General features: G+C 31.2%; 1 protein-coding gene across 6 annotated transcripts in view; it reads right to left on the reverse strand.

Annotated features, from left to right (window-relative positions):
* Window positions 1-5921: 5921 nt before the first annotated feature.
* Window positions 5922-22039, reverse strand: part of LOC143080175 (protein naked cuticle homolog 1-like) — a 71973-nt gene continuing 55855 nt past the window's right edge. For all 6 annotated transcript variants that reach the window (XM_076255902.1, XM_076255901.1, XM_076255904.1 and 3 more), the window contains 2 exons: window positions 13710-14113; window positions 5922-6744 (listed from right to left, as the gene is read on the reverse strand). In XM_076255902.1, coding sequence (XP_076112017.1) covers window positions 6090-6744; window positions 13710-14113 — 1059 coding nt within the window. In that variant the 3' untranslated portion in view covers window positions 5922-6089. The remainder of the gene's footprint in view (window positions 6745-13709; window positions 14114-22039) is intronic.

Genomic DNA, 22039 nt, shown 5'->3' on the forward strand with positions numbered 1-22039 from the left:
TACATACTGTACCCTCGATTCCTTATATACATACGTGTATCCACTTGTGATAAATGATGCAGAGAATTCCGAGTCATGTGTGTAACTAATCTTTTAAAATAAAATATCAAGAGAAAGGGAAAGTTCTACTAGTGTAGTCTGACATTACTCTGGCATCTCAGCCTTCTTCAGACTAGCTGTGGCAACAGAACGTCAGGACACTGTCCATATAGAAAATATAGGAATTGCCGACCTTAACTTGTGCGGCAAGTTCCTGTCTCGCAATCTTTATAGATCCACGGTCCAATCCAGTCAACAATCAAATGATTATAGACATCAACTATCTCAATAGGACTACTACTGAACTTGTGTATTGCATAAAATATCAACTATCAGTTGATTGAAACACCAATTTAATAAAGTATTGATAATTTTCAGAGCTTCAGTCCAAAATCACTCAAATCCAATTGAAACAGTAAGAGTTTGATAGTCTGAAATTGAGGAAATGTGGTCTGATTGCCAATGAAACGACTGAATCCATCAAGACTATCATGTTTAAAACGTCTATTTACAAGTACCCGGTATATAATAGAAACTCTAGATTTACAGTCAAATCTTAAATTGTACTGACACTTTGTTGTTCACAGTTCAATTTAGAGAAAGATAAATGGTATTTAAAAAAAGCTAGAATCTACATGGGTTTGCTAAGTCATCATTCACATTAAAAAAAAAAGATGCATGTATTTCCAAAAAATAAATATATATTTTCCTCATTGTTGAAGCCTGAACAGTGATCAAAAGATGAATACATCCATGTAATTTGATCTCTGGTGGATATTCGTCTTATTGGCAATCATGCAACATTTCAATATTTAAATAACAACTCAGTTAATGAAATGAATGAACGGTGGAAACATTTATATAAGTATCTGGTTATCCTAACAAAAAGCTATTGATTCTCTTTTTGTTTCTCTTTATTTTACCAGTTGCTGGGTCTAACTTAACTTCAATTCCTTACATCTCACGTCGATGAATTAAACAGTACTTGTCACCTTTCATTGATAAAAGTTGAATTGTCCTTTTGAGTCTGATTGACGGTATATATTTGGACGAATCGGTATTTAACATCCAGTGGCAGATATTACATGGATTTCAGACGGAAAAACGTGATTTTTTTTTTATTATTTAAACCCTTCTTTTTATCTGACAGATAAGCACAGCCACAACGATGTTTAACCTACTAGTTAACAATGTATTAGTCTGCAAGAAAATATGTTACCTCACCTGAACACATTACTAGCATTCTGCTTTAGAGCAAATCAGTCTTCTTTTTTGTATCCTAAGCAGAGAAACAGCATTATGACACCAATATTCCGAGTTTTTGACCGAACAGGGGACCAACCCTATGACCTTCATTTGGAGCAATCCAACTACCACCAGACCTTAAAGGCAGTCACACTGATTAGTCCTAAAATATAAGACTTTGGAGTTTCATATGAAATGAAACTCCAAAGTCTTCTAGGTTATAGGACTATCACACTGATGTGCATTAGTAACTGCTGCATACACGTTTGCCAAGGAAACATACGTGTATGAAGGAGTGATAAAGAAATTCAGGTGATTCTACAAATATTACCATTATCTGACAAAATAATTTCCAATCTGAGGGGTTAACATTCACTCATAAATTGACCCTCACGGGGCATTATCAATTCATTTGTGGGTAAAACTGATCGATTATTTTTTATTCCGCCCAGTGGCAAATAGTTTATACATCTTCAGGAGGAATATTAAAACACTTGACTTTTCTACACTTTAGACAAGTCATCCTTTTTCCTAACAAAAAGATAGATTGAAAGACTTGGTCAAGATTTTTTTCATAAAAAGAATGGCCAACGTAGTCACCAGGAACTTGTCTTAGGGAGAGATAAATCCTTCTTTCTCAAAAATCACTCTGATTCAAACAAACGTTTCTCTGAAATTGACATTATCAAGATGCTTGATTCCTTGATCCACTACATACCAGTATTTGTTACATTTGGAGGACGTGTTTTTCAATAAACAATCGGCTTTCCCATGGGAACAAACTGCCTCTCTTTACGACGACTTCTTCCTTTATTAATATGAGGTTAACTTCATACAGGAACAAATTAGGCAGAGAGAAAAGTCGTCAGAAGTATTCTTTAACTTTACTTTCCACTTTACAGATGAACAGATGTCCTCTCAAAGAATAATTCAAAATGTTGTGACTATATTGAAAGCATTATTCCACCAAACTTGAGATAAAGGATACAGCATATACAGTTAAAACTGCCTCATATCTTGACTTACATCTAGCAATTGTTAAAAGAGATGAATGATTCCAGTTTCCCTTATTGTTAACTTTCCACTTCTATGTAGCATCATTCCAGCCTCGCTGCATACAAAGAATATCTCCCAGTTGATGCGATATAAGAGGGCTTGTATTGCCTATCATGATTTCTTTTGTAGCGGGTTACTGCTAAAAAGGAAGCTATTGAACCAGGAGTTTCAAGTCGTGAAGTAGAAACTGTCCCTTTGTATATTAAATGAAGTCATTATGAGTTGGTTGACCATTACTGAATATGTTCTTTGTAACTTCAACTCCATTCCCTTATCCCAATTGTGACCTAATGGATTAAGACTTTTTACTGAGTGTGCAAAAACATGAGAAACACGACCGGTGCCACATGTATCTGTTTCTCCTTCTGGAGCACCTGAGATCACCCCTGGATTTTGATGAGTTCGTGTTACTCAGTCTAGTTATCTGTTTGTGTGTTGTGAAGTATTTTTTGCCTGATTGTCTTTTTCTTATTTAGCTATGAGTTTGAATGTCCCTTGGAGATCTTTTGCCTCTCTTTTATACAGATAACTAGCAAATAGTCTTTCTTTCAAATACATTTAAAAGACAAAATCATCAATTTAAGGCTATTTTATTACATCTGATGGTCATATGTGCAAGGACAGAAACAATAACCTTGGTCAAATGATTGTATTTTTATAGACATATTACAGTCAAATAATACAGAATATGTTGTAGTCATGCTTTGATAACATATTTCAAAGTAATAACACTATTTCCCAATACAAAACATGAAAAAAAGATAATTATGAAATTATAAAAAGACATTGTCAGTTTCTAGTATTTGTAATGTATGCTTTTTTAAAGTTTCAGATGAACAATAAATACTCCATATTTAGCTTTGTCAGACTCTATAGTACATGCATTTGTAGTGCTAAGTTTTCAAAGTTTGAAATGAATAATAAATGCTCAGTATTCAGTACAGGGTAAAATCCAGAGATTTCTAAAACAATGATTGGTACCCAACAAATAACAACAATTTTTCTAGTAATGAAGCAATGGACACAGATGTTCATAAATGATATACACAGTATCAAATAGGGATCTAGTTTATTACACTAAACAAGCTTTTTGTTTGCAATTTGTTTCCACAATAAGATGGAATTACCCTATTTTTGTCCTAAATAATCAGATGTTCAAACTGTTTTTGCCTCAAATATTTTTAACTGTATCTACACACACAATCTGTAAATTATTAATTTAAGATGTGCAAGCTTGTTGGATAAATTTCATATTTATATATATAATTTTTATACTCAGAAATCTTTTATAATATTATGAATTTTCAGTGCTTTAGTTATACTGGTTGTAATTTAATTTGATGAGGAAATATTTTCTGTTACACATGTTCCTAATAGAATAATATTTTTTGTTTATAAACTATCAGAATTTTAAAATAAAATTATTCATAAAAAATCTCTGTGTAATTGAAATTAACTAAGAACAGCATGAGATATTTCATCAATGTTCATTCATCTGCTTTACCATGTGTTACAATGTTATTAAATCAAATTGTATAAAAAGGAAAGTAACCGAAAAATGATCAATCCATACTTCTATATTTGTTGAGGTAGTTGATTTGAGCATGAAATATGATGACTGATACATTATAGTCGAACCAATGATAATGAAAGCTGTATTTCTTCAACGGATATAAGTGGCAGTTTATAGAAATATACAAGACGGTCAGTTGTGGGAGAGATACCAGATACAGCCAGATTTCTTAAAAAAAATTTCACTGTCAAAAGTACATGTAGAAACATCCATGATTTTGCTTAAGGATGTTTACAGAGAAAGAGTTTGTTAGAAGATCCTATATATGTTTATAACATTAACGGACATTCAAAAGAAGCAACACAATATGTAATAAGTACCTTAGTTTTACATATGACCTTCTCTGTTTCAGGATTATCTGAACTTTAAAACACAGAACTTATAGATTATCAAGAATTCTACTTTAAAAGTAAAGGTAAACTTTTTCTACAATCATTACAAAAAATTCACTCTATTTTCTTACAAAAATACAGAACAGTCACACATAATGAATTTAACAATATACAACCATACAGAATGTCATCTTCATTATTTTAAAGAATCAGATTTTGTATTTTAAAAGGTTTGTGTATAGTTAATATAGAAGCAACCTGTGCCTATTTCTTTAAAGAAACCATAAAAATAATTTAAGTTTAGAAATTTAATCTGACATGCAAAAATATTCAAAAACAGCTAAGTAAAATGGTCTATAAAATAGTTTTAAGAAATTATAGATGAAGAAAAAATCCTTATAATAGATCAGTCAATAGAAATCAGACAAACTACCAAGTAAATAAGGTACAACCCAGGTATTACCTGAAGAATCACCTGATCAAATGTCCTTAAAATGCTGCACAATTGAAGGATAGCTTTTTCAAGAAAAGTATAATCACAACTATTTTTGAAATAAATATATATGGTGACCACAATTGCAGTTTTTATTATTTACTTTAAAATCCACAAACCAGAGGCTCAGTTTTTAAAAATTTTTAGTCGGATTCTTTTGCCTTGTAGAGAAGAATTTTACAAGCCCAAAAACATTTTTACAAGCCTTAAATGGCGGTCTTGTGGCTCAAAATTTCAGCATCTCTGAATTATGTAGCATTTGAATTAAAGATATTAGCCAGGTGAAATCAGTTAGGTAATAACAATTTAACAACAGCCATCAACAAAAACAAAATCATTCATTCTTACAGACACATCTTCAAGTCCACAATTAAAAATAAATAACAAAATTTATCACAATACCCTGAGTTGAATATGTAATAAGCCCAAGAACTTAAACAGTTTGTAATCAAGTAAAAATACATCTCTCAAAAATTCTACTTAAAGCTTTTTGTCAAATATTGGTTTTTTTTTACAAAATACATATAAAATATCCATTATCATGATTATGGATTATATAAAAAAAATCACATATACGATTTCTATTTACCAATGTGTGGATATCTGTAGATTGTTGTTTACAGTTCTTTTTGATAAAGCATTTTGTACATTAGATTAAACCTTCTATATGATATCTCTTACAACCTTTTTTCATATACAAGTTGACAATCAAAAATGAAAACAAATTGCAATATGCTGATAACACATTCATATAATAAGTTTCCATTGTTAGCACATGTTAATTTCATAATGTGGTAAACTTTATATGCAACTAATGACAATATCTTTATCTTCTATCCTATTTATTCAAACATGAAAACAACATAATTTATTGTATGACTACACTTAAAATTTTAAAATAGAAATTTACATCTGACAAATTATGCAAATTACTTAAGCAAATCAGGGCAGCAAAATATCACATGACAAAATATCCTCCAATGAGATTCAAGTAACAAAATGACTATACAATAAACAATGGATTTCAATATGCCCTATTTAGCATAAATAAATGACTATAATATTAATACATATAGAAATCCTAATGCAAAATTTTTAATTTTACAAAATACAGATTGTGTATATAATATCTATATAAACTGTTTCGCTTTCTTAAAAGCATAAAAAATTAATTAATTCCAAGTGCATGTGTCAAGGTATTTATTTCATTTCAAACAAGGATTTAAAAATTGCGAAATAAGTAGAAATTTTACAAAACTGTGAAAATGAAATCTATCCTTTACCTTTAAAAAATCTTAATATTTCCAAGCATAAGTCTTGAGCAACCATTTTAAACCAGAACAATTACCCATCATGCCTCATGATAATGATGGTAGTGATGATGATGATGGTGTTCATGTATATGATGATGTTCATGTCTCTGTACAATCACTTTTTCACCATCCTTGTCAATTGTATGCTCTTTTTCAATCCATTCCGCAACTTGTTGCATTGCAAGGTCATGGTCTTTTTCTCGCTGTCGGTGTCGCCTATGATAATGTGAAGCGATTGCTGGCTCAATGTTCATTGGCAAACTTAACGGCCTGAATTTGTGTGATTTTGATGGTGAGAGCGATGAGGAAATTGTCTTGTGGTGTCCTTTTGGTGACCTACTTGCAATTTCCTGTGGGTCGAATGACTTTGATCTAATATGATCTACCCTAGATGTCAAGTCTAAATGTTTGGGTAAAAATTCAACCTCTTTTTTCACATTGTCACATTTATGGGGAAGGTCATTTGACCTTGACCTTTGATGTTGAGTATCGTCACACAATGTATTGTTTTGTCCCTTGACTGCAGTGTGCTCTATTCCGGCCAAATCCAGGTAATAGTTCCTACGATCTTGACATTCCTTTGCCCTTTCATTAATGTTAGTAGCACCATTGTTTTTACTACAGTGCCCACGGTGACGTCGTTTGTGATGAGAATGTTCATGAGTATTTCCTCTACAATCAGAATGATGCCGTCTGAAAAGAAAAAAATAATATTTAATTACTTTGCAAATTGGAGTAACCTCCCTTCAGCCATCCAAAAAATTAATTATTTATTTAAATGGTTTGTATGCATGATATATGTTTTTACTCTATAATAATTCTCTCAGACATTTTTAATTTATTTAATTTACTGAAACTGCATAATTGTTATGTTGAAAGACTACAAGATTACTTATTCACCATGTTCTGTGTTTACCATTTAAACAGCAATAAAAAACATGTTCAAAGCATAAAATTCACACAATTCATTGCATGATGCTGTCTATAAATTTTAAATTGTAGCAATGTTCAGAAACCGTAACATTATGTGATCTAGATTGTAAATATGTATGTTTAAAGTGCATCCCGCCATTAATCTTCTTGACTATTAAGTCAAAGGTTTTTCGCAATTGAATTTCAATACCATTCAAACTGCACTAATGACGAAATGCATACATTGAACACTTTTAATCAATTAGAACAGTTAAATTTTAATTATTCATTCATTATTCTTTGTCATAATTAAATTCAATTTGAAAATTAGAAAAGAGACTATGGTGTTCACTGAGAGGGAACTTCTAATTATACAGTTGCTAGACCTTCAAGGCTCTTAAAGACACAAGATATTCTCTTTTTTAGACAGTGATATGCTTTTCACAGATGTACAATGTCCAGACATTTTTAAATTGTCCCGAATATATGAGATTTGGGAAGCCATGAGCGAAAGATACATTCAGTTAATTTGATTGATTGGCTGTTAGATTACGAAAGTGGATTTTTTCAGCAGCTTAGATTAAAACAGGCAAAAAAAATGGACAAAATTTAAAATTAAAAATTCCTTACTTTTTCTTGGTAATGTTAGCTAATTATGATGGACCCTAAGCATATGTACTGGACTATAAATAATGTGTAATCGTAAACAGAAATTAGATCTGATGAAAGCAGAAACAAGAAAGACTTTCTCTTAATCACTCTGATCACATAAAAGGCATAATTATACTATTGTCTTTGATGTAGATTATTTATTTCTATGCAAACATGTTTTATCTGAAAAAATGAATTATACTAAGCAAGTTATGTAGGCCTTTTGGGAAATGTTCAATAAACACATTTATCAACTTCATAGAACATATCTCCTGTGATAATCGTACCATATTGTTTACTTCACAAGTTCAGTAAAAATCAAAGAGAATCTTGAAAGTTTCTAGTTTATTAGTTTATTAGTTTACATTCAAGGTATTTGAAGGTTTCTTGTTAAATAAAATGTCAATTTGTTCTATTAAGGCATACGCAATAAACGGACCAATAAACGGACGTCAGTTCTGTAAATCATGCTGTATTTAATATCTTTCAATTTTTGAAAATTAAAGCCTAACGTGTGATGCAGTGTTTGTTTGTATGGATGTTTTATTTTTACATCAGTATTAGGATAGTTTTTCGTTAAGGATGGCTTTAAAGAGTGAATAAAACTTTCTAGATTGTCCTTACAGCAAGTTCTCAATACTCCCTCTAGTAACAGGTATATAACGACAAACATTTAAAAGTCGTTGTTTGAGTTACTCCTGAATTCCAACTGACCATACAAAAGAAGTTATCAAATTGTCGATTCTACTCAAGTTAGTCAAGTAAATGAATTTCAAAATACAAGTTTTAAATATGGCCCCATCCTGATACCAGATCAAACATTTGACATAGCTCCTGAACCATAAACCTAGATTTTTACAGAGGATGACCTTGAGGTCACTCCGATGTATTGTTATCGCTTAAATTTCCGTCATTCATAAATTCTAGTCAAATTAGTGTTGGGTTTTCAACACCAGTGAAAAAAGTGCATTTTCATACCTGCGATTTCTGTTCTCCGGTTGTACGATGTTTCAACAAAATATGGAATCATTTCAGTTGTTGATTTAGTGGTGAAAATTTGACTGAATTATATCTTAATAAATACGATTTTATATGTTTAATTGGTGTTTCAGAAAGAGGTCAGGTGCTCTTGTTCATTCATAAAATTATCGTTCATTCATAAATTTATCGTAAAATAAAAATCACTACACAGGTTATACGTGTAGTGTAAATGACCACCTGTAATCTAAAAATAGCGTTCTCACTAATAACGACAAGAAGAACTTTTAGCGACAAGTAGCGTCAAGAACGGTCAAGAAGAATAAATTAAGCGACAAGAAGACTATTTAGCGACATGAAAACTTCTCGTACCGCATGAGAATGACACATATCAAATGAACAATTATGTGTGGGACTTAGTAGAAATGATGTCAAAGTAACACTATGAAAATATTTTTAGTAAGCTGAAATATATATTTATTTTTTACATGTTTATGTCTTGTAAGTTATTTTATTTCTGTCCCATTTTTCAACATTTGCGTCTCGAAAGGTGAAATGTTTTAAATGAATATTTAATTTAAATTAATTATGAAAATTGTTAAAATTAAATAAATAAAAGTAATTATTGCCCAGTTACAAACACTACCAGGGGATAATCCATAATTACCCCAACTTTAGCCTGGTAAACTTGTTGTCTCCTTGTGAAATATAAAACATATTAAAAATGATTTCCTGCTTAAGTCTTTTATTGATATAAAGTCAAAACCTTCTTGCTTTTCACTAGACAACCATGTCCTGTCAGGTTTAATTCTTATATATGTAGATGAAAAATAAAAGTGTCCCAAAACATTAACATGGCAGCAATTGCTTTTACAGCCTTTAAGGCTTTGATTTTTTTTTACAGAAGAGTGTCCACCATGCACTTGCACTGCACTATAATAATAGTAGAATAGAATTATCATATATACAAATAGATGAAAATGATATTTATCGGTCGTCCAACTGTCTATATCAATCTGCTCAGCTCTTAATAAAACTCCATAGCACGGCTTTGTGACGTCAAATACGTTGACCTGGCCTTAATAACTTTGACCCGGACATATCAGCGACGTCATAATGTTTGAACCGACGTTGATAAGTTTGACCTTGACCCAAACTTATCAAGTCAACTTCCGGTTGCTGGTGAAACTAAGACAATACTTGTCCAAAAGACGCAAATGCAGCCCGATAAATCGATTATCAGGTTATCGGCGTATTAATATTGTAAAATATCAGCTGCTCGACATAATATGAAGGCTTTTTGATCTCGTTCGCTGCGCTTACTCGACAAAAAGCTTAATATTATGTCTCGCAGCTGATATTTTACGATATCAACATGCAGACAACCTGATAATCGGTACATACATGCAATCGTAATATTAATAATATATATAACAACAAACCAGTGTATTCTCTACGACTATTATTATACAAGTATAATAGTCCAAGGTATACTGATTTCTTGCACTACAATATAATAGTTATTACGGTGAGGTTAAATTTCCTGTCATTTATTCATCATCCAAGCACGAACTTGTATCAGAAAAACATATCTTTGTAAATAAACCCAAGTTTCAGGTATAGAGATGTGATCTGTTTCTGTGACATGTGCTTTTGACCATCCACAAGAACCTGCGGTCATCCGATGTTCAGTACTTCAGTACTTTGATTTTATTAGTAATTCTAACATCTTATGTCTACTGATAATCAACATAAAATATAAATCTGAAGTAAAATAATCAACAAGTTGTTTCAATCCAATGATCAAAGAAATCCTCACAAAAGAAATCGTAAATTGATATCTGTAGTCAATAATTATTTGTAATAATATTATCTTTTACAATATTTAATTTCAGTCTTTTAAATCTAAAATAAGAACATGATCTGTTGTTCAAAAATTATGCAACCTTTTTATGAAAATAATTTGTATCTTTTCCAATAGTGATCATACAGCTCTTTAATCTTAAAGAAAAATATTTCCTTTATAGTTTTATTGTATAACTTTTTCTTTTTTATTGAAAACCTTATCTGATTCCCCTTGACAATGCTTGATGAAAAGTTCAGTAAAATGTAGTTGGAATCTTTCACAAGAAGGTTTAGGTCCAATACCCTTGCTATTCTGTAGTAAATGTTTGACGGAGATAAATTTTAAGTTGACTTCTTACATAAAATTAGGCCCTTCGAGTTTTTACCACAGAAGAAACATATTACTAAAATTGGATCATGTATCAAAATAGTTGGAATACATTATAAATCTAGCTTATTTAGATGAAATCATTTCCTTCTTAAAGTATTACCATACAATTATCATTGTGTCAGTTTAAAAACTATGATTGCCCCTTAGAACTATATATCCCATGGGTTTTAAGTAGTGATTGTCCCTTAGAACTATATATCCCATGGGTTTTAAGTAGTGATTGTCCCTTAGAACTATATATCCCATGGGTTTTAAGTAGTGATTACCCCTTAGAACTATATATCCCATGGGTTTTAAGTAGTGATTGTCCCTTAGAACTATATATCCCATGGGTTTTAAGTAGTGATTGTCCCTTAGAACTATATATCCCATGGGTTTTAAGTAGTGATTGTCCCTTAGAACTATATATCCCATGGGTTTTAAGTAGTGATTGTCCCTTAGAACTATATATCCCATGGGTTTTAAGTAGTGATTGTCCCTTAGAACTATATATCCCATGGGTTTTAAGTAGTGATTACCCCTTAGAACTATATATCCCATGGGTTTTAAGTAGTGATTGTCCCTTAGAACTATATATCCCATGGGTTTTAAGTAGTGATTGTCCCTTAGAACTATATATCCCATGGGTTTTAAGTAGTGATTGTCCCTTAGAACTATATATCCCATGGGTTTTAAGTAGTGATTGTCCCTTAGAACTATATATCCCATGGGTTTTAAGTAGTGATTGTCCCTTAGAACTATATATCCCATGGGTTTTAAGTAGTGATTACCCCTTAGAACTATATATCCCATGGGTTTTAAGTAGTGATTGTCCCTTAGAACTATATATCCCATGGGTTTTAAGTAGTGATTGTCCCTTAGAACTATATATCCCATGGGTTTTAAGTAGTGATTGTCAAATTTTAACCTAATGACTAACAAATTTCCTCCAGCTTTTTAGGATGCTTATCTTTAGTTTTTTTTTTTATTGCCACCACTGAACTGTACAGAAAAGTCATCAAATTATGACATTTTTTTTTTCAATTAAGCAAGTTACCTTCAATTTATGATAATTCAAAATTTCTTCACATAAAATACTGTTATAAACCTGTCAAGACTAAAATCATTTGAATACTTGTTGCCTGTGATTATTATAAAACATTAATGTGATCCTGAACATTAGCAATGGTTGATTAGTTAAAGAAGTCACACCTGATTGAACAAAGACAGGTATAAGATCAAAGACATTTTGATACACATCATTTCTTTGATGTTTGAACTGTATAGATATGCTAGCAGTTGTAGGTTAAATTAAAGGGGTTCAAAGGATCATCATGTTCATTTTTATAAATTAATTTTGTTGGTTCTTTTAATAAATATATTCTTAAGTCACTCAATAGCAAATTTATAGTTAAGATTTTTTTTGGTCGTATACATAAATATTGCATATTCACTGCGTATCTAATGTCTTATCACGTTAATTATATTATTCTCTTTATCTTATTAACCTAGTAGTCAACCTCACTTAAAAGACTTTTAAAAAACTTATAAAATATTTAATAATTCTTCAACCTGTACTTTTGGTTAAGAACTTGTCACTGAGAAGGGCATATCTCTTTTAAAGATTGACACATACTTTTAAATCAAATGAGATATAAACAGATGTCAAGGTCAAATACATTTATAAGACTTCAAACAATTCTGGTTAATCTACAAAAACTTATAAGTATCCTTTTCCAAAATCTTTATAATTATGAATTTTTAAATGACCCTTGAAAATATTATGACAAGTATTTCTTACATTTAAAAGTGTTTCATGTCTATGAACAAAGTGAACACGAAAGGAGCCTCTTGAAGATGGATGGATTGCTTTCTTTGATTGAAATAGATGTCGCAAAAACACTTTAACAACAAATTGATTTGGTCTTTTAAATCAATTTGTATCCAAATATTCATCTATATAATGAATTCTCCCATGTAAAACAGACTTCAAAGCGAATTTCTTCTGGTGTGATCAAAGTTGATTTTTTTCCCTTTTGGTTTTTATACATTTTTTCTGTGACGACTGATGAGTTCTTTGTAAGACTATTTTCAAACGACAAGTGAGTTTTGATCAAACAGCATAGAAACATTACTACCTTTTACATGATTTTTTTTTTTACAGAAATCATTCTCAAGTTTTATTAGGATCTTAAACAGAATTCCAGCTCTCATTGTAAACATGTAATATCAAGAGTCTATCTATGAATGCAATAAAAAATTACAGTGATAATTCATAAGTAATGGATTTGAAGTTGGTAATTTATGAGTACTTCGGCCATGAGGGGTCTGAATGTAGATCAATTATTACCATCATTACTATAAACCTTCTTTATTTCATTTTAAGCTTGACTTTGAAGTCACTCTATTTTCACTATTTAAAAACATTGTTTATGTATTCTTTAAAGAATATATCCAAGTTTAAAATGTTTGTGATAAGTTATATTCTTTTATTTCTTTAAGTCACAAAATTGGTGAAAAAAGTTGAGTTTACAGTAAAGATTAAGTTTTAAATAAAACATAATCATGATCTTTAAAAAATATGAAATTGTCAGTAAGCATTAGTTAAATTAATGTGCCTGGTATAAGTCACATTTCCTTAAAAGTGTCTGAAGGCCAAAAATAAATAAAACGTATCTCCAAATGTTTGTGTTGGTATATTAAAATACTTGAAGTTCTCTTTGCTTTTATGTAAAAGTGATAATGAATCTGATGCCCTCTAACATTCCTGTATCCCACAAGTATAATCAATATAAGGGTAACAAAAACCCTTTGCATATTTAACCCAATAATCCTGTGTGTATCAGCAGACCCCTTAAGCATAACTAGGCCTTGCAAATAGAGTTTCTACCAAGTTACTAACCTGAGTTGTTTAATGTGATTGCGTTCCATATTTTCTTGCACTAACTCTGCCAACTGTTGATGTTCTTGTGAGGTAAACGGTAATCTCTTTGGACTTTGACATTGACTTAAATTGTTACCATAGCAATGACCTTGTTTCTCACTATTGCACTGTTTCAAGGGCATTTGTAAATTTGCCTGTGTAAGATTGTTTACTTTTTGTAACTTTGTAGTGTCCTTGACTTTTGGAGTGTCCTTGCACTTGTCCTTATTTTCTTTGGACTTGGGTGATCCTTTGTGACAGGGTGACAATGACCCATCTGGTCCGACTGTTAGTCTGAGTTTTAATGTTTTTGTTCCATTAGAGGGTATTTTGATAGAGGATCCAACTGCATCATATAAAGCTTTCAGCAAACTGGATAAATCCTGAAAAAGATAAACAAAAACTAAAAAAAAATCATATCAGGTACCCTAACACATGTTTTTCATACAGTCATCCATATACTTTTATATTCATTTTCATTTGCAACAGCTTGTATTTGTCCCCCTTACCCCCATACTAGTTAACCATAGAAAAATAACCATGAAGTATCAACTGAACCCTCTCATACATTTTTTACTGAAATTGCCTTTAAAAATTCTCTATCTGCCAGTATATATATGTTTCACTGCACTAGCACATTAACACAATTCAAAATTTGTGCATAGTAATATTTAAATGGAACTAAACCCTTTTAAACTAATAAACCTCTTAAAAGTTGTTGTGATTGCCATTAAACAGAAAACATAAATGTAGAAATAATTTTCCTGAAACCAATGCATGAAATCTATTATATCGTATATTCTTTCAATTACTAATACATCATGTAATATAATTGCTTTGACTAAGAATTGTACGATTAAAGTACATAAATTAATAGGATATAACTCAAGCTGTTGGAAACATATTGCATGCCTCCCAACTCCAATACTAAAAGTCCCATCAGTTTAATAATTAAATTCCAAAAACAAGCTTTTGTCTTCAATTTTCATAGGGATAGATCAAAAGCAACGCGGACATCAATAAAATGTTTAAGTCATCCTTTGAAAATTATCTTTACTTTAAAAATCAAAGAAATATCATAGATAATTACTCAAAAGTAATAAAAAATGCTTTTTCCGAGCCACAGCATGCGTCAGACATATTTTCAAGCCATTTGCCCACAAGCGACTTTTTTCAAGTTATTTTGATCCTTAATTAATTGCTGATCAAAGGGTAGTTATTGTCATTAACTAAAGCCTTTAATCCTAGTCAGTAAATATCAAAGACAATTAAAAAACTCTTCATACTTCAGAATTTTTTTCATCATCAAAATGTATGTCTGCCAAAGAGAGATTAAGGCGATATTGATATACAAACGTTAACAAACAATCTTTGTTAAAAGGCGTCAAAAAGGCAGAGAGCCAACATGATTTAATCTTGCACTCAAATTCCTTGTGCTCTTGAAAATTTGGTAAGGGAAAAAATTGTTTGTGTGCTAGTGTAGATTTTTTTTGGCAACAATGATTTCTGGCATGGTTAATATTCAAAAGAAGAGAGACAAAACCCAACAATGAAAAACAATTAAACACACTTATCGGACCACAGATGAATTATCACGTTGTAATTGGTTAAATGCCGTCACGTGGTGACCCCCTATGAGACCGTATGGGGTTAGTAAGTTTCATATGGGGTTCATGACGCATTAATGGCAACATCATCTATTGATGTTGTTGAGTTTCATTGTATATTTTTCAACAAAACGCCGCAGAAAAAGTCCAGCGTCCGATAAATTCGTTATACGGTTAACTACTGACCCCCTACGGATCCATAGAGGGTGAATAAAATTCATAGGGGACTCGGCCTCGGGCCTCACCCCCTATGGATTTTACTAACCCTCTATGGATCTGTAAGGGGTCAGTAGCGAACCATATAACTTATAATATGATTTTTTACCCAAATCTCCTGTGTAGAAGGTTTTACTGTTTATAAAAATCAAAGCGCTGTAAGCACTGTAGGCAGTTAACCAAAAACCAAGGCAAACATAACAAGAGGCTGTCACAACGACAGCAAACCGGATTTATTAACATTTATTTGTCTCCTGGCAATATCACAAGAACCATAACTGATGAACGGTGAAAGTGAAAATCATCAATATCAAATTTGACCTGCATTTTATCATCAGTATCAACATATTAAAATTTGAAAGAGCTTAGGTTGAATGATTCATGAGTAAATGCAACAACATGAATGGAAATGCCATTTTTTTATCTTTCAAGAACCATAACTCCTGAACGGTAAAAGTCAAAATCAACATTATTGAACTTGACCTCCATTTTGTCATCAGTAACAACATATTAAAATTTGAAAAGCTTTGGTTGAACAGTTCCCCAAACAAAAAAGATTGAGGAACAAATCATGGTAACAAATGATAACCAAATCGTATGATTTCTTTGTGATTTGAAAGTGATAAAATTTCACATGCAAATGAGCTAACAAATCACAATAACAAATCACGAACAAATTGCTTACAAATCATAAGCAAATCAGGGTAACAAATGATAAACAAATCATATGATTTCTTTGTGATTTGAAAGTGATAAAATTTCACATGCAAATGAGCTAACAAATCACAATAACAAATCACGAACAAATTGCTTACAAATCATAAGCAAATCATAAACAAATTGCCAAGAAATTGTTTTGAAATCATTTACAAATCAGAAGCAAATTGTTTTCAAATCGTTAAGAAATTGTTATCAAATCTTTAACAAATCAGAAGTAAATCATATTCCTACCTCAAGCAAATCACAAGCAAATCGTAAATAAATTGGCATCAATCATCAATTCACAGATTATATCATTAACATCCAGATCAAAAATAAGTTCTGCCCCTGAAACCCCAAAACTTTGAAGCGCAAGTGTCTTCATTTTACCTTTAATAGCTACTCCACTAATTGTTAAAAGAAGAACTACCTTTGGTTGCGATGAGGAACAAATTGTTCTTTGTGAAGTTTCTCTTACTTTTTACCCGAAATTTGAAGAAAAAAAACATAGGCAACCACGTGTACTTAGTAGAATAATGTAGAATAGGTGATGGGTCTTAGTCTTGGTCCAAATCTGCTACATTGTGATATATAATATATATATAGATTTGTCCATTTTGCCCGGGACCTGGTCAGTAAACAACAATTAAAACATTAAACTTGCCAGTGAATTTTATCTGCTGGCGCGGGAAGCTAGTCTTGAAATGTTTTGATCTGTTTACACATCTTTTACACATTTTTATTTTTAAAATTAATCCTACCATCACTTCAACTATCATTATTATAACGAGATACTGAAATGCACAGTTTCTGAATTTTAAAGGTTAACATTTGAATAGTATTAGTTAAATATGTGAAATTATAAATATTAAGATTCCTTACCACCGTCATCTTTCATAGACTGAATAAAACTCCCCATCTTGCAACCTTCTTTGTTCAGTTAATATAGAACAGTATTTGAAATTTGAATTTGACTTTAACCGGAAGTCAGAGAGATAGATAAACAAAGAAACCTGGAATGCATTAACATTTTATTCATTGTAGCAAATCATCAATGAATCACACCAAGATAGCTAAGAAAGTAAACAAATCATTTTCAAATCATTTCATATGATATTCAAAGTTAACAAATCATAACGAAATCACATCGTTCTAGCTAACAAAGTTAACAAATCTCTTTCAAATCATTTCATACGATATTCTAAGTAAACAAATCATAAAGAAATCACACAAAAACAGAAACAAATGGCTTACAAATCATACCAAAGAAAGAAATCACATAGAAATCAGATTTATGGGAATTTGGAAAATTCTGATTTGTCTATGATTTGTTTAATGAATCGCAAGCAAATGGTACTAACAAATCGCAGAATCACGATTTGAAAGAGATTTGATTACGATTTGAAAGCAATTTGTTCATTTATTTTTCTGTTTGGGGATCATGAGTAAATGCAGGGACACGACTGGAAACGCCATTTTTCAATCTTTCAAGAACCATAACTCCTGAACGGTGAAAGTCAAAATCGTCATTCTTGAACTTGACCTCCATTTTGTCATCAGTAACAACATATTAAAATTTGAGAAGCTTTGATTGAACAGTTCATGCGTAAATGCACGGACACGACTGGAAACGCCATTTTTTAATCTTTCAAGAACCATAACTCCTGAACGGTAAAAGTCAAAATCGTCATTCTTGAACTTGACCTCCATTTTTTTATCAGTAACAACATATTAAAATTTGGGAAGGTTTGGTTAAACAGTTCATGCGTAAATGCACGGACCCGACTGGAAACGCCATTTTTCAATCTTTCAAGAACCATAACTCCTTAAAGGGAAACTTCGCAAAAAAATCAAAAATTGATATTATGTTCATTCTGTATAAAAATGTTCAAATTCATAGATATTAAAGTTTTATTCCGCTAGATAAGCGATCACCATCGATTTTAAATTTAGAGTATCAATTCTCCGAGATCCGCCATCTTGTCTTCTTTCCCGATGAATAAAAACGATATGTCTATAAACCACAAAGAAACAAAACTACAGTAACCGATGTAGTCGTAATTGCGTGTCGATATCTTGTCAATCGTACGGTTGTTTAATACGACTAACTAACTTGATACGGAAAATATTCTTACTTTTTTTAAATTACCATGGTCTGTTGTTTTTAAACTGTTGATATTGGAATTAGGTGAAAAGTCAAAGTTGAAATCATAAATAAGTGTTCCGTGAAAATTGTTTTCGAAAAATCTAATTTGTTCATAATTCTTTAAAGTAATAAACTTTTTTCAAATATATTTTGATCTTCCCTTATCTGATCACCAGCATGGCTAAAGGTATTACTCCCAAAGGTATTGTGAGGGGTGTGAGGTGACACGTCCAGGTATTCAAGCGATTTCCTGTCGGGCTTGCAAGTTCATGCATCGTTTCACTTCTGCAGGTATTGATCAGTGTACACGGCTGATAACTTATAACTTATAACTTTCCATTTTGAACTATCAGATGTATAATATACAACTCTGTCTTACTTGTCATTACTAAACTCATACGCTTGTTTATAAATAACATTTCTGGTGTAAAGAATATAATTCATAATATATAAATAATACCCAAAAAATAAGATTTGATGAAATTAAAATCTATTTAAATATTTTTTCCAAGGGTGAATTTGGGAAAATGTAATATATAGTCATTGTCAATAGTGAAGGACAGATTGGAACAGACCAGAAATATTGATTTAAAAAAACGTACGCACTTGCCGACGATTCGTTTATACGACTGGATATAAAGTTACGGAACTATAGCGCAATTTAAAATATATACGTGTATACATTGAACATAAGAAAAAAACATATATTTTGAATAAATAGGGGTAAAAGTGTTGTAAATAGACTAGCCAACGTATGCCAACAGTATGTAATCATCGAATGTCGATAGACTACAGTTGTATACCAAAAGAAGAAGAGAACCAATTTGATTTAAATACAGGTCGATGTATAACTTTTGCTTTGGTTCATTGAAGCTGTGGACCTAGGAAAATCACAGATTTATATTTCAATAAGATTGTTCTCAAACAAAGGAAGGAATTCGTCATCACAATTGTTATATATGCCACTGGACGAACACTAATTATCCCCAGGGGATGTGAATATTTTGCTGGGAAACTTTTGAGTATCAAAGTTTCAAATTAATTTCGGGATTTATTTTCTTTCTTGGTATTCAATAACCGAAAAAAGAATAAATTACTTGTTCGCTAAATAGGGATATTCTTGTCAGATAAAAGAATTTTAGTTATATTTAAAAAATAGGGAAATATGACATTAAATTGGTTCTGTCTTTTTTTAAACATCGTTAAAACGATGTGTGTCTAAGGTGAACGCCACAAGAACCCTGTAATACTAGTACGAGAGTATAGCATGTAAACATTCCTTCTCAATAATATGGTTGTATTGGAAAACTTTTCATACAGATTGACAACTCATTGTCCGATATGCATGTAATATTTGCCACATGACGCCCATAGTTCTTTCTACCATCATCACCTTATTCCTTGATATTGCTGTAAACATCGATGGTTCACACCCAAACAAAATGGGAGTAATGAACCTTCAGAGCTTCTCCGTGTTATACACTTGTGAAATATATAGACGAAATTTCTGTATTGAAATGAATCTACATCTCACAAACAGGATTTTCAAATAACGATTTTGAGTAATCACCTTACAAACCAATATAAACGTATGGCAAGATATAACCATGAAGGAATTTAGTTTTTGTCAGAACTCATCACTATATCATAAACGTATACGTATATATATGCATACAGTTTCAAATTTCAAGAACAAGCGTTCGATGTCGATAGTCTGTTCTCTAACTGTTCAGAGTTAGACATGTCACTTGTTCATTCTTGGAAGCCTTCATATTCCCCGTCTAACGATGGGAACTCTTTCTGATTGTGTTGACTATAAATGCTTGTATGGTAATTCTGTCGTTTATCTGTACAAGCGGTTGCATTTCCTCTCCTTTCCCAACAAACAAACGAACGAAACGCAACTAGTCTGATTTCTCTGGAGCTCATCCTCAATGGCTCTTATACGTCAGGAAACTTACATGTATACTAATAATGATTGTTTCATGAACAACGATGTATGAACGAACTATTATAAATTCGTCAATATCTGTAATGCATGACTAAAGTATAACTTTTATTACAACTACTGTATTACTTATTTGGATTAATGACGGCTATCATGTTCAACATTGCACAACTATTATCATAGAATTTTAAAAAAAATCCTCAAAAATCCTCAAAAGATATGATGCCTTAGCTTAGATAATTAGTATTCTTTTCACAAAAAGTTCGTGTAAATGATTGTCAAATGAATTTAATTATGTAAGAATAAAATGTTAAAAAGAAACTAAAAAAAAAATATGCATGTTGTATGTTGTATTTTTTTGTCAATTAAAAACTTTAAAATTGCAATAGTTTTATTAGCATTTAAACACAGCCAGATTTGAATACAAGTTAAGAAATTCCGGTAAAGTCAATGATATCAAACAGATGTACAATGGTATATCAAATTGGGTAATATTGCATTTAGTTTTTATTAAAGATTAAAACTACTATTTTTTGCTTCATGTTTGAATCTTTACGCCAATTGCCGCAAAGAAAGTAATCAGAAATTGTTTCCTTTTATTTTTATACACTTTCGGAATTACGAATCTGAATTTTATTTTCAATTAATTTACACAATTTAATTATTGTATCTTTATTCTCATCGTGTATTTAATCTTAGTGTATTAACATCATGACAGCATATACTCTAATCCTTTCTATTTATCCTTTCCAGATAACAACATTTATACCTGTGTACGCTTGAACTCACACCTGCGGCTAAATAGCTACAAGGTAAACGAATTGACCTCAAGCCGAGAAATATACAGTGACCTTTACAAAATAATATACACACTCTGCTCACACATTAGTTGCATTGAAATGATTATCAAAACAATAACGGTAAATAGAACTGAAATATTTTCAGTTCAATATCAGTAAAAATGTTCAATAAATATTTTATGAAAAAAATCTCAACAATAATTAATTAAATTTATTCAAAAACATTTACTAGAGATAAATTTATAGGAGTTTAATTCAATCAATACAAAACGGTATATATATGCATATTCACTTTCGTTCATTCTTATATTGTGGTTTATAACTTCGACCATTCGTCAGCTGTGCGCTTTTAATTACGTATATTGTCGATAAGCTATAAGAGTTAAACAGATTTTATTTTTTCCCAGAATTCAATAAATCGGGCTAATACGTCACGACCCACTCGAGAATTCAACCAAAAAAGTTACAAATACTTGATTTTCTCCGTTATTAGAAGGAATATAAATTTAAAACTTTGCAAATGTGTTTTTTATGTTAAGATGAACATAATTAGATGATAAGTAAAAAATCGCGGAATTTCCCTTTAACGGTAAAAGTCAAAATCGTCATTCTTGAACTTGACCTCCATTTTGTCATCAGTAACAACATATTAAAATTTTAAAAGCTTTGGATGCACGGTTCATGAGAAAATGCACGGACAACATTTGGTGCCGCCCGAACGCCCGCCGTACATCCCCAAATCAATAACCGACATTTTTGTCACAAAAATCCGGTTAATTATGAAAACTGTGGCAATGTTGATTCAATTTTTTTTTTAAAGATTTAAAAGATCAAACATTAAACATTCATATATAATTGTACATTTATGTTCATTTAATGAAATAATCATTAAG

Source organism: Mytilus galloprovincialis, chromosome 6, assembly GCF_965363235.1.
Source record: "Mytilus galloprovincialis chromosome 6, xbMytGall1.hap1.1, whole genome shotgun sequence".
NCBI lineage: Eukaryota > Metazoa > Mollusca > Bivalvia > Mytilida > Mytilidae > Mytilus > Mytilus galloprovincialis.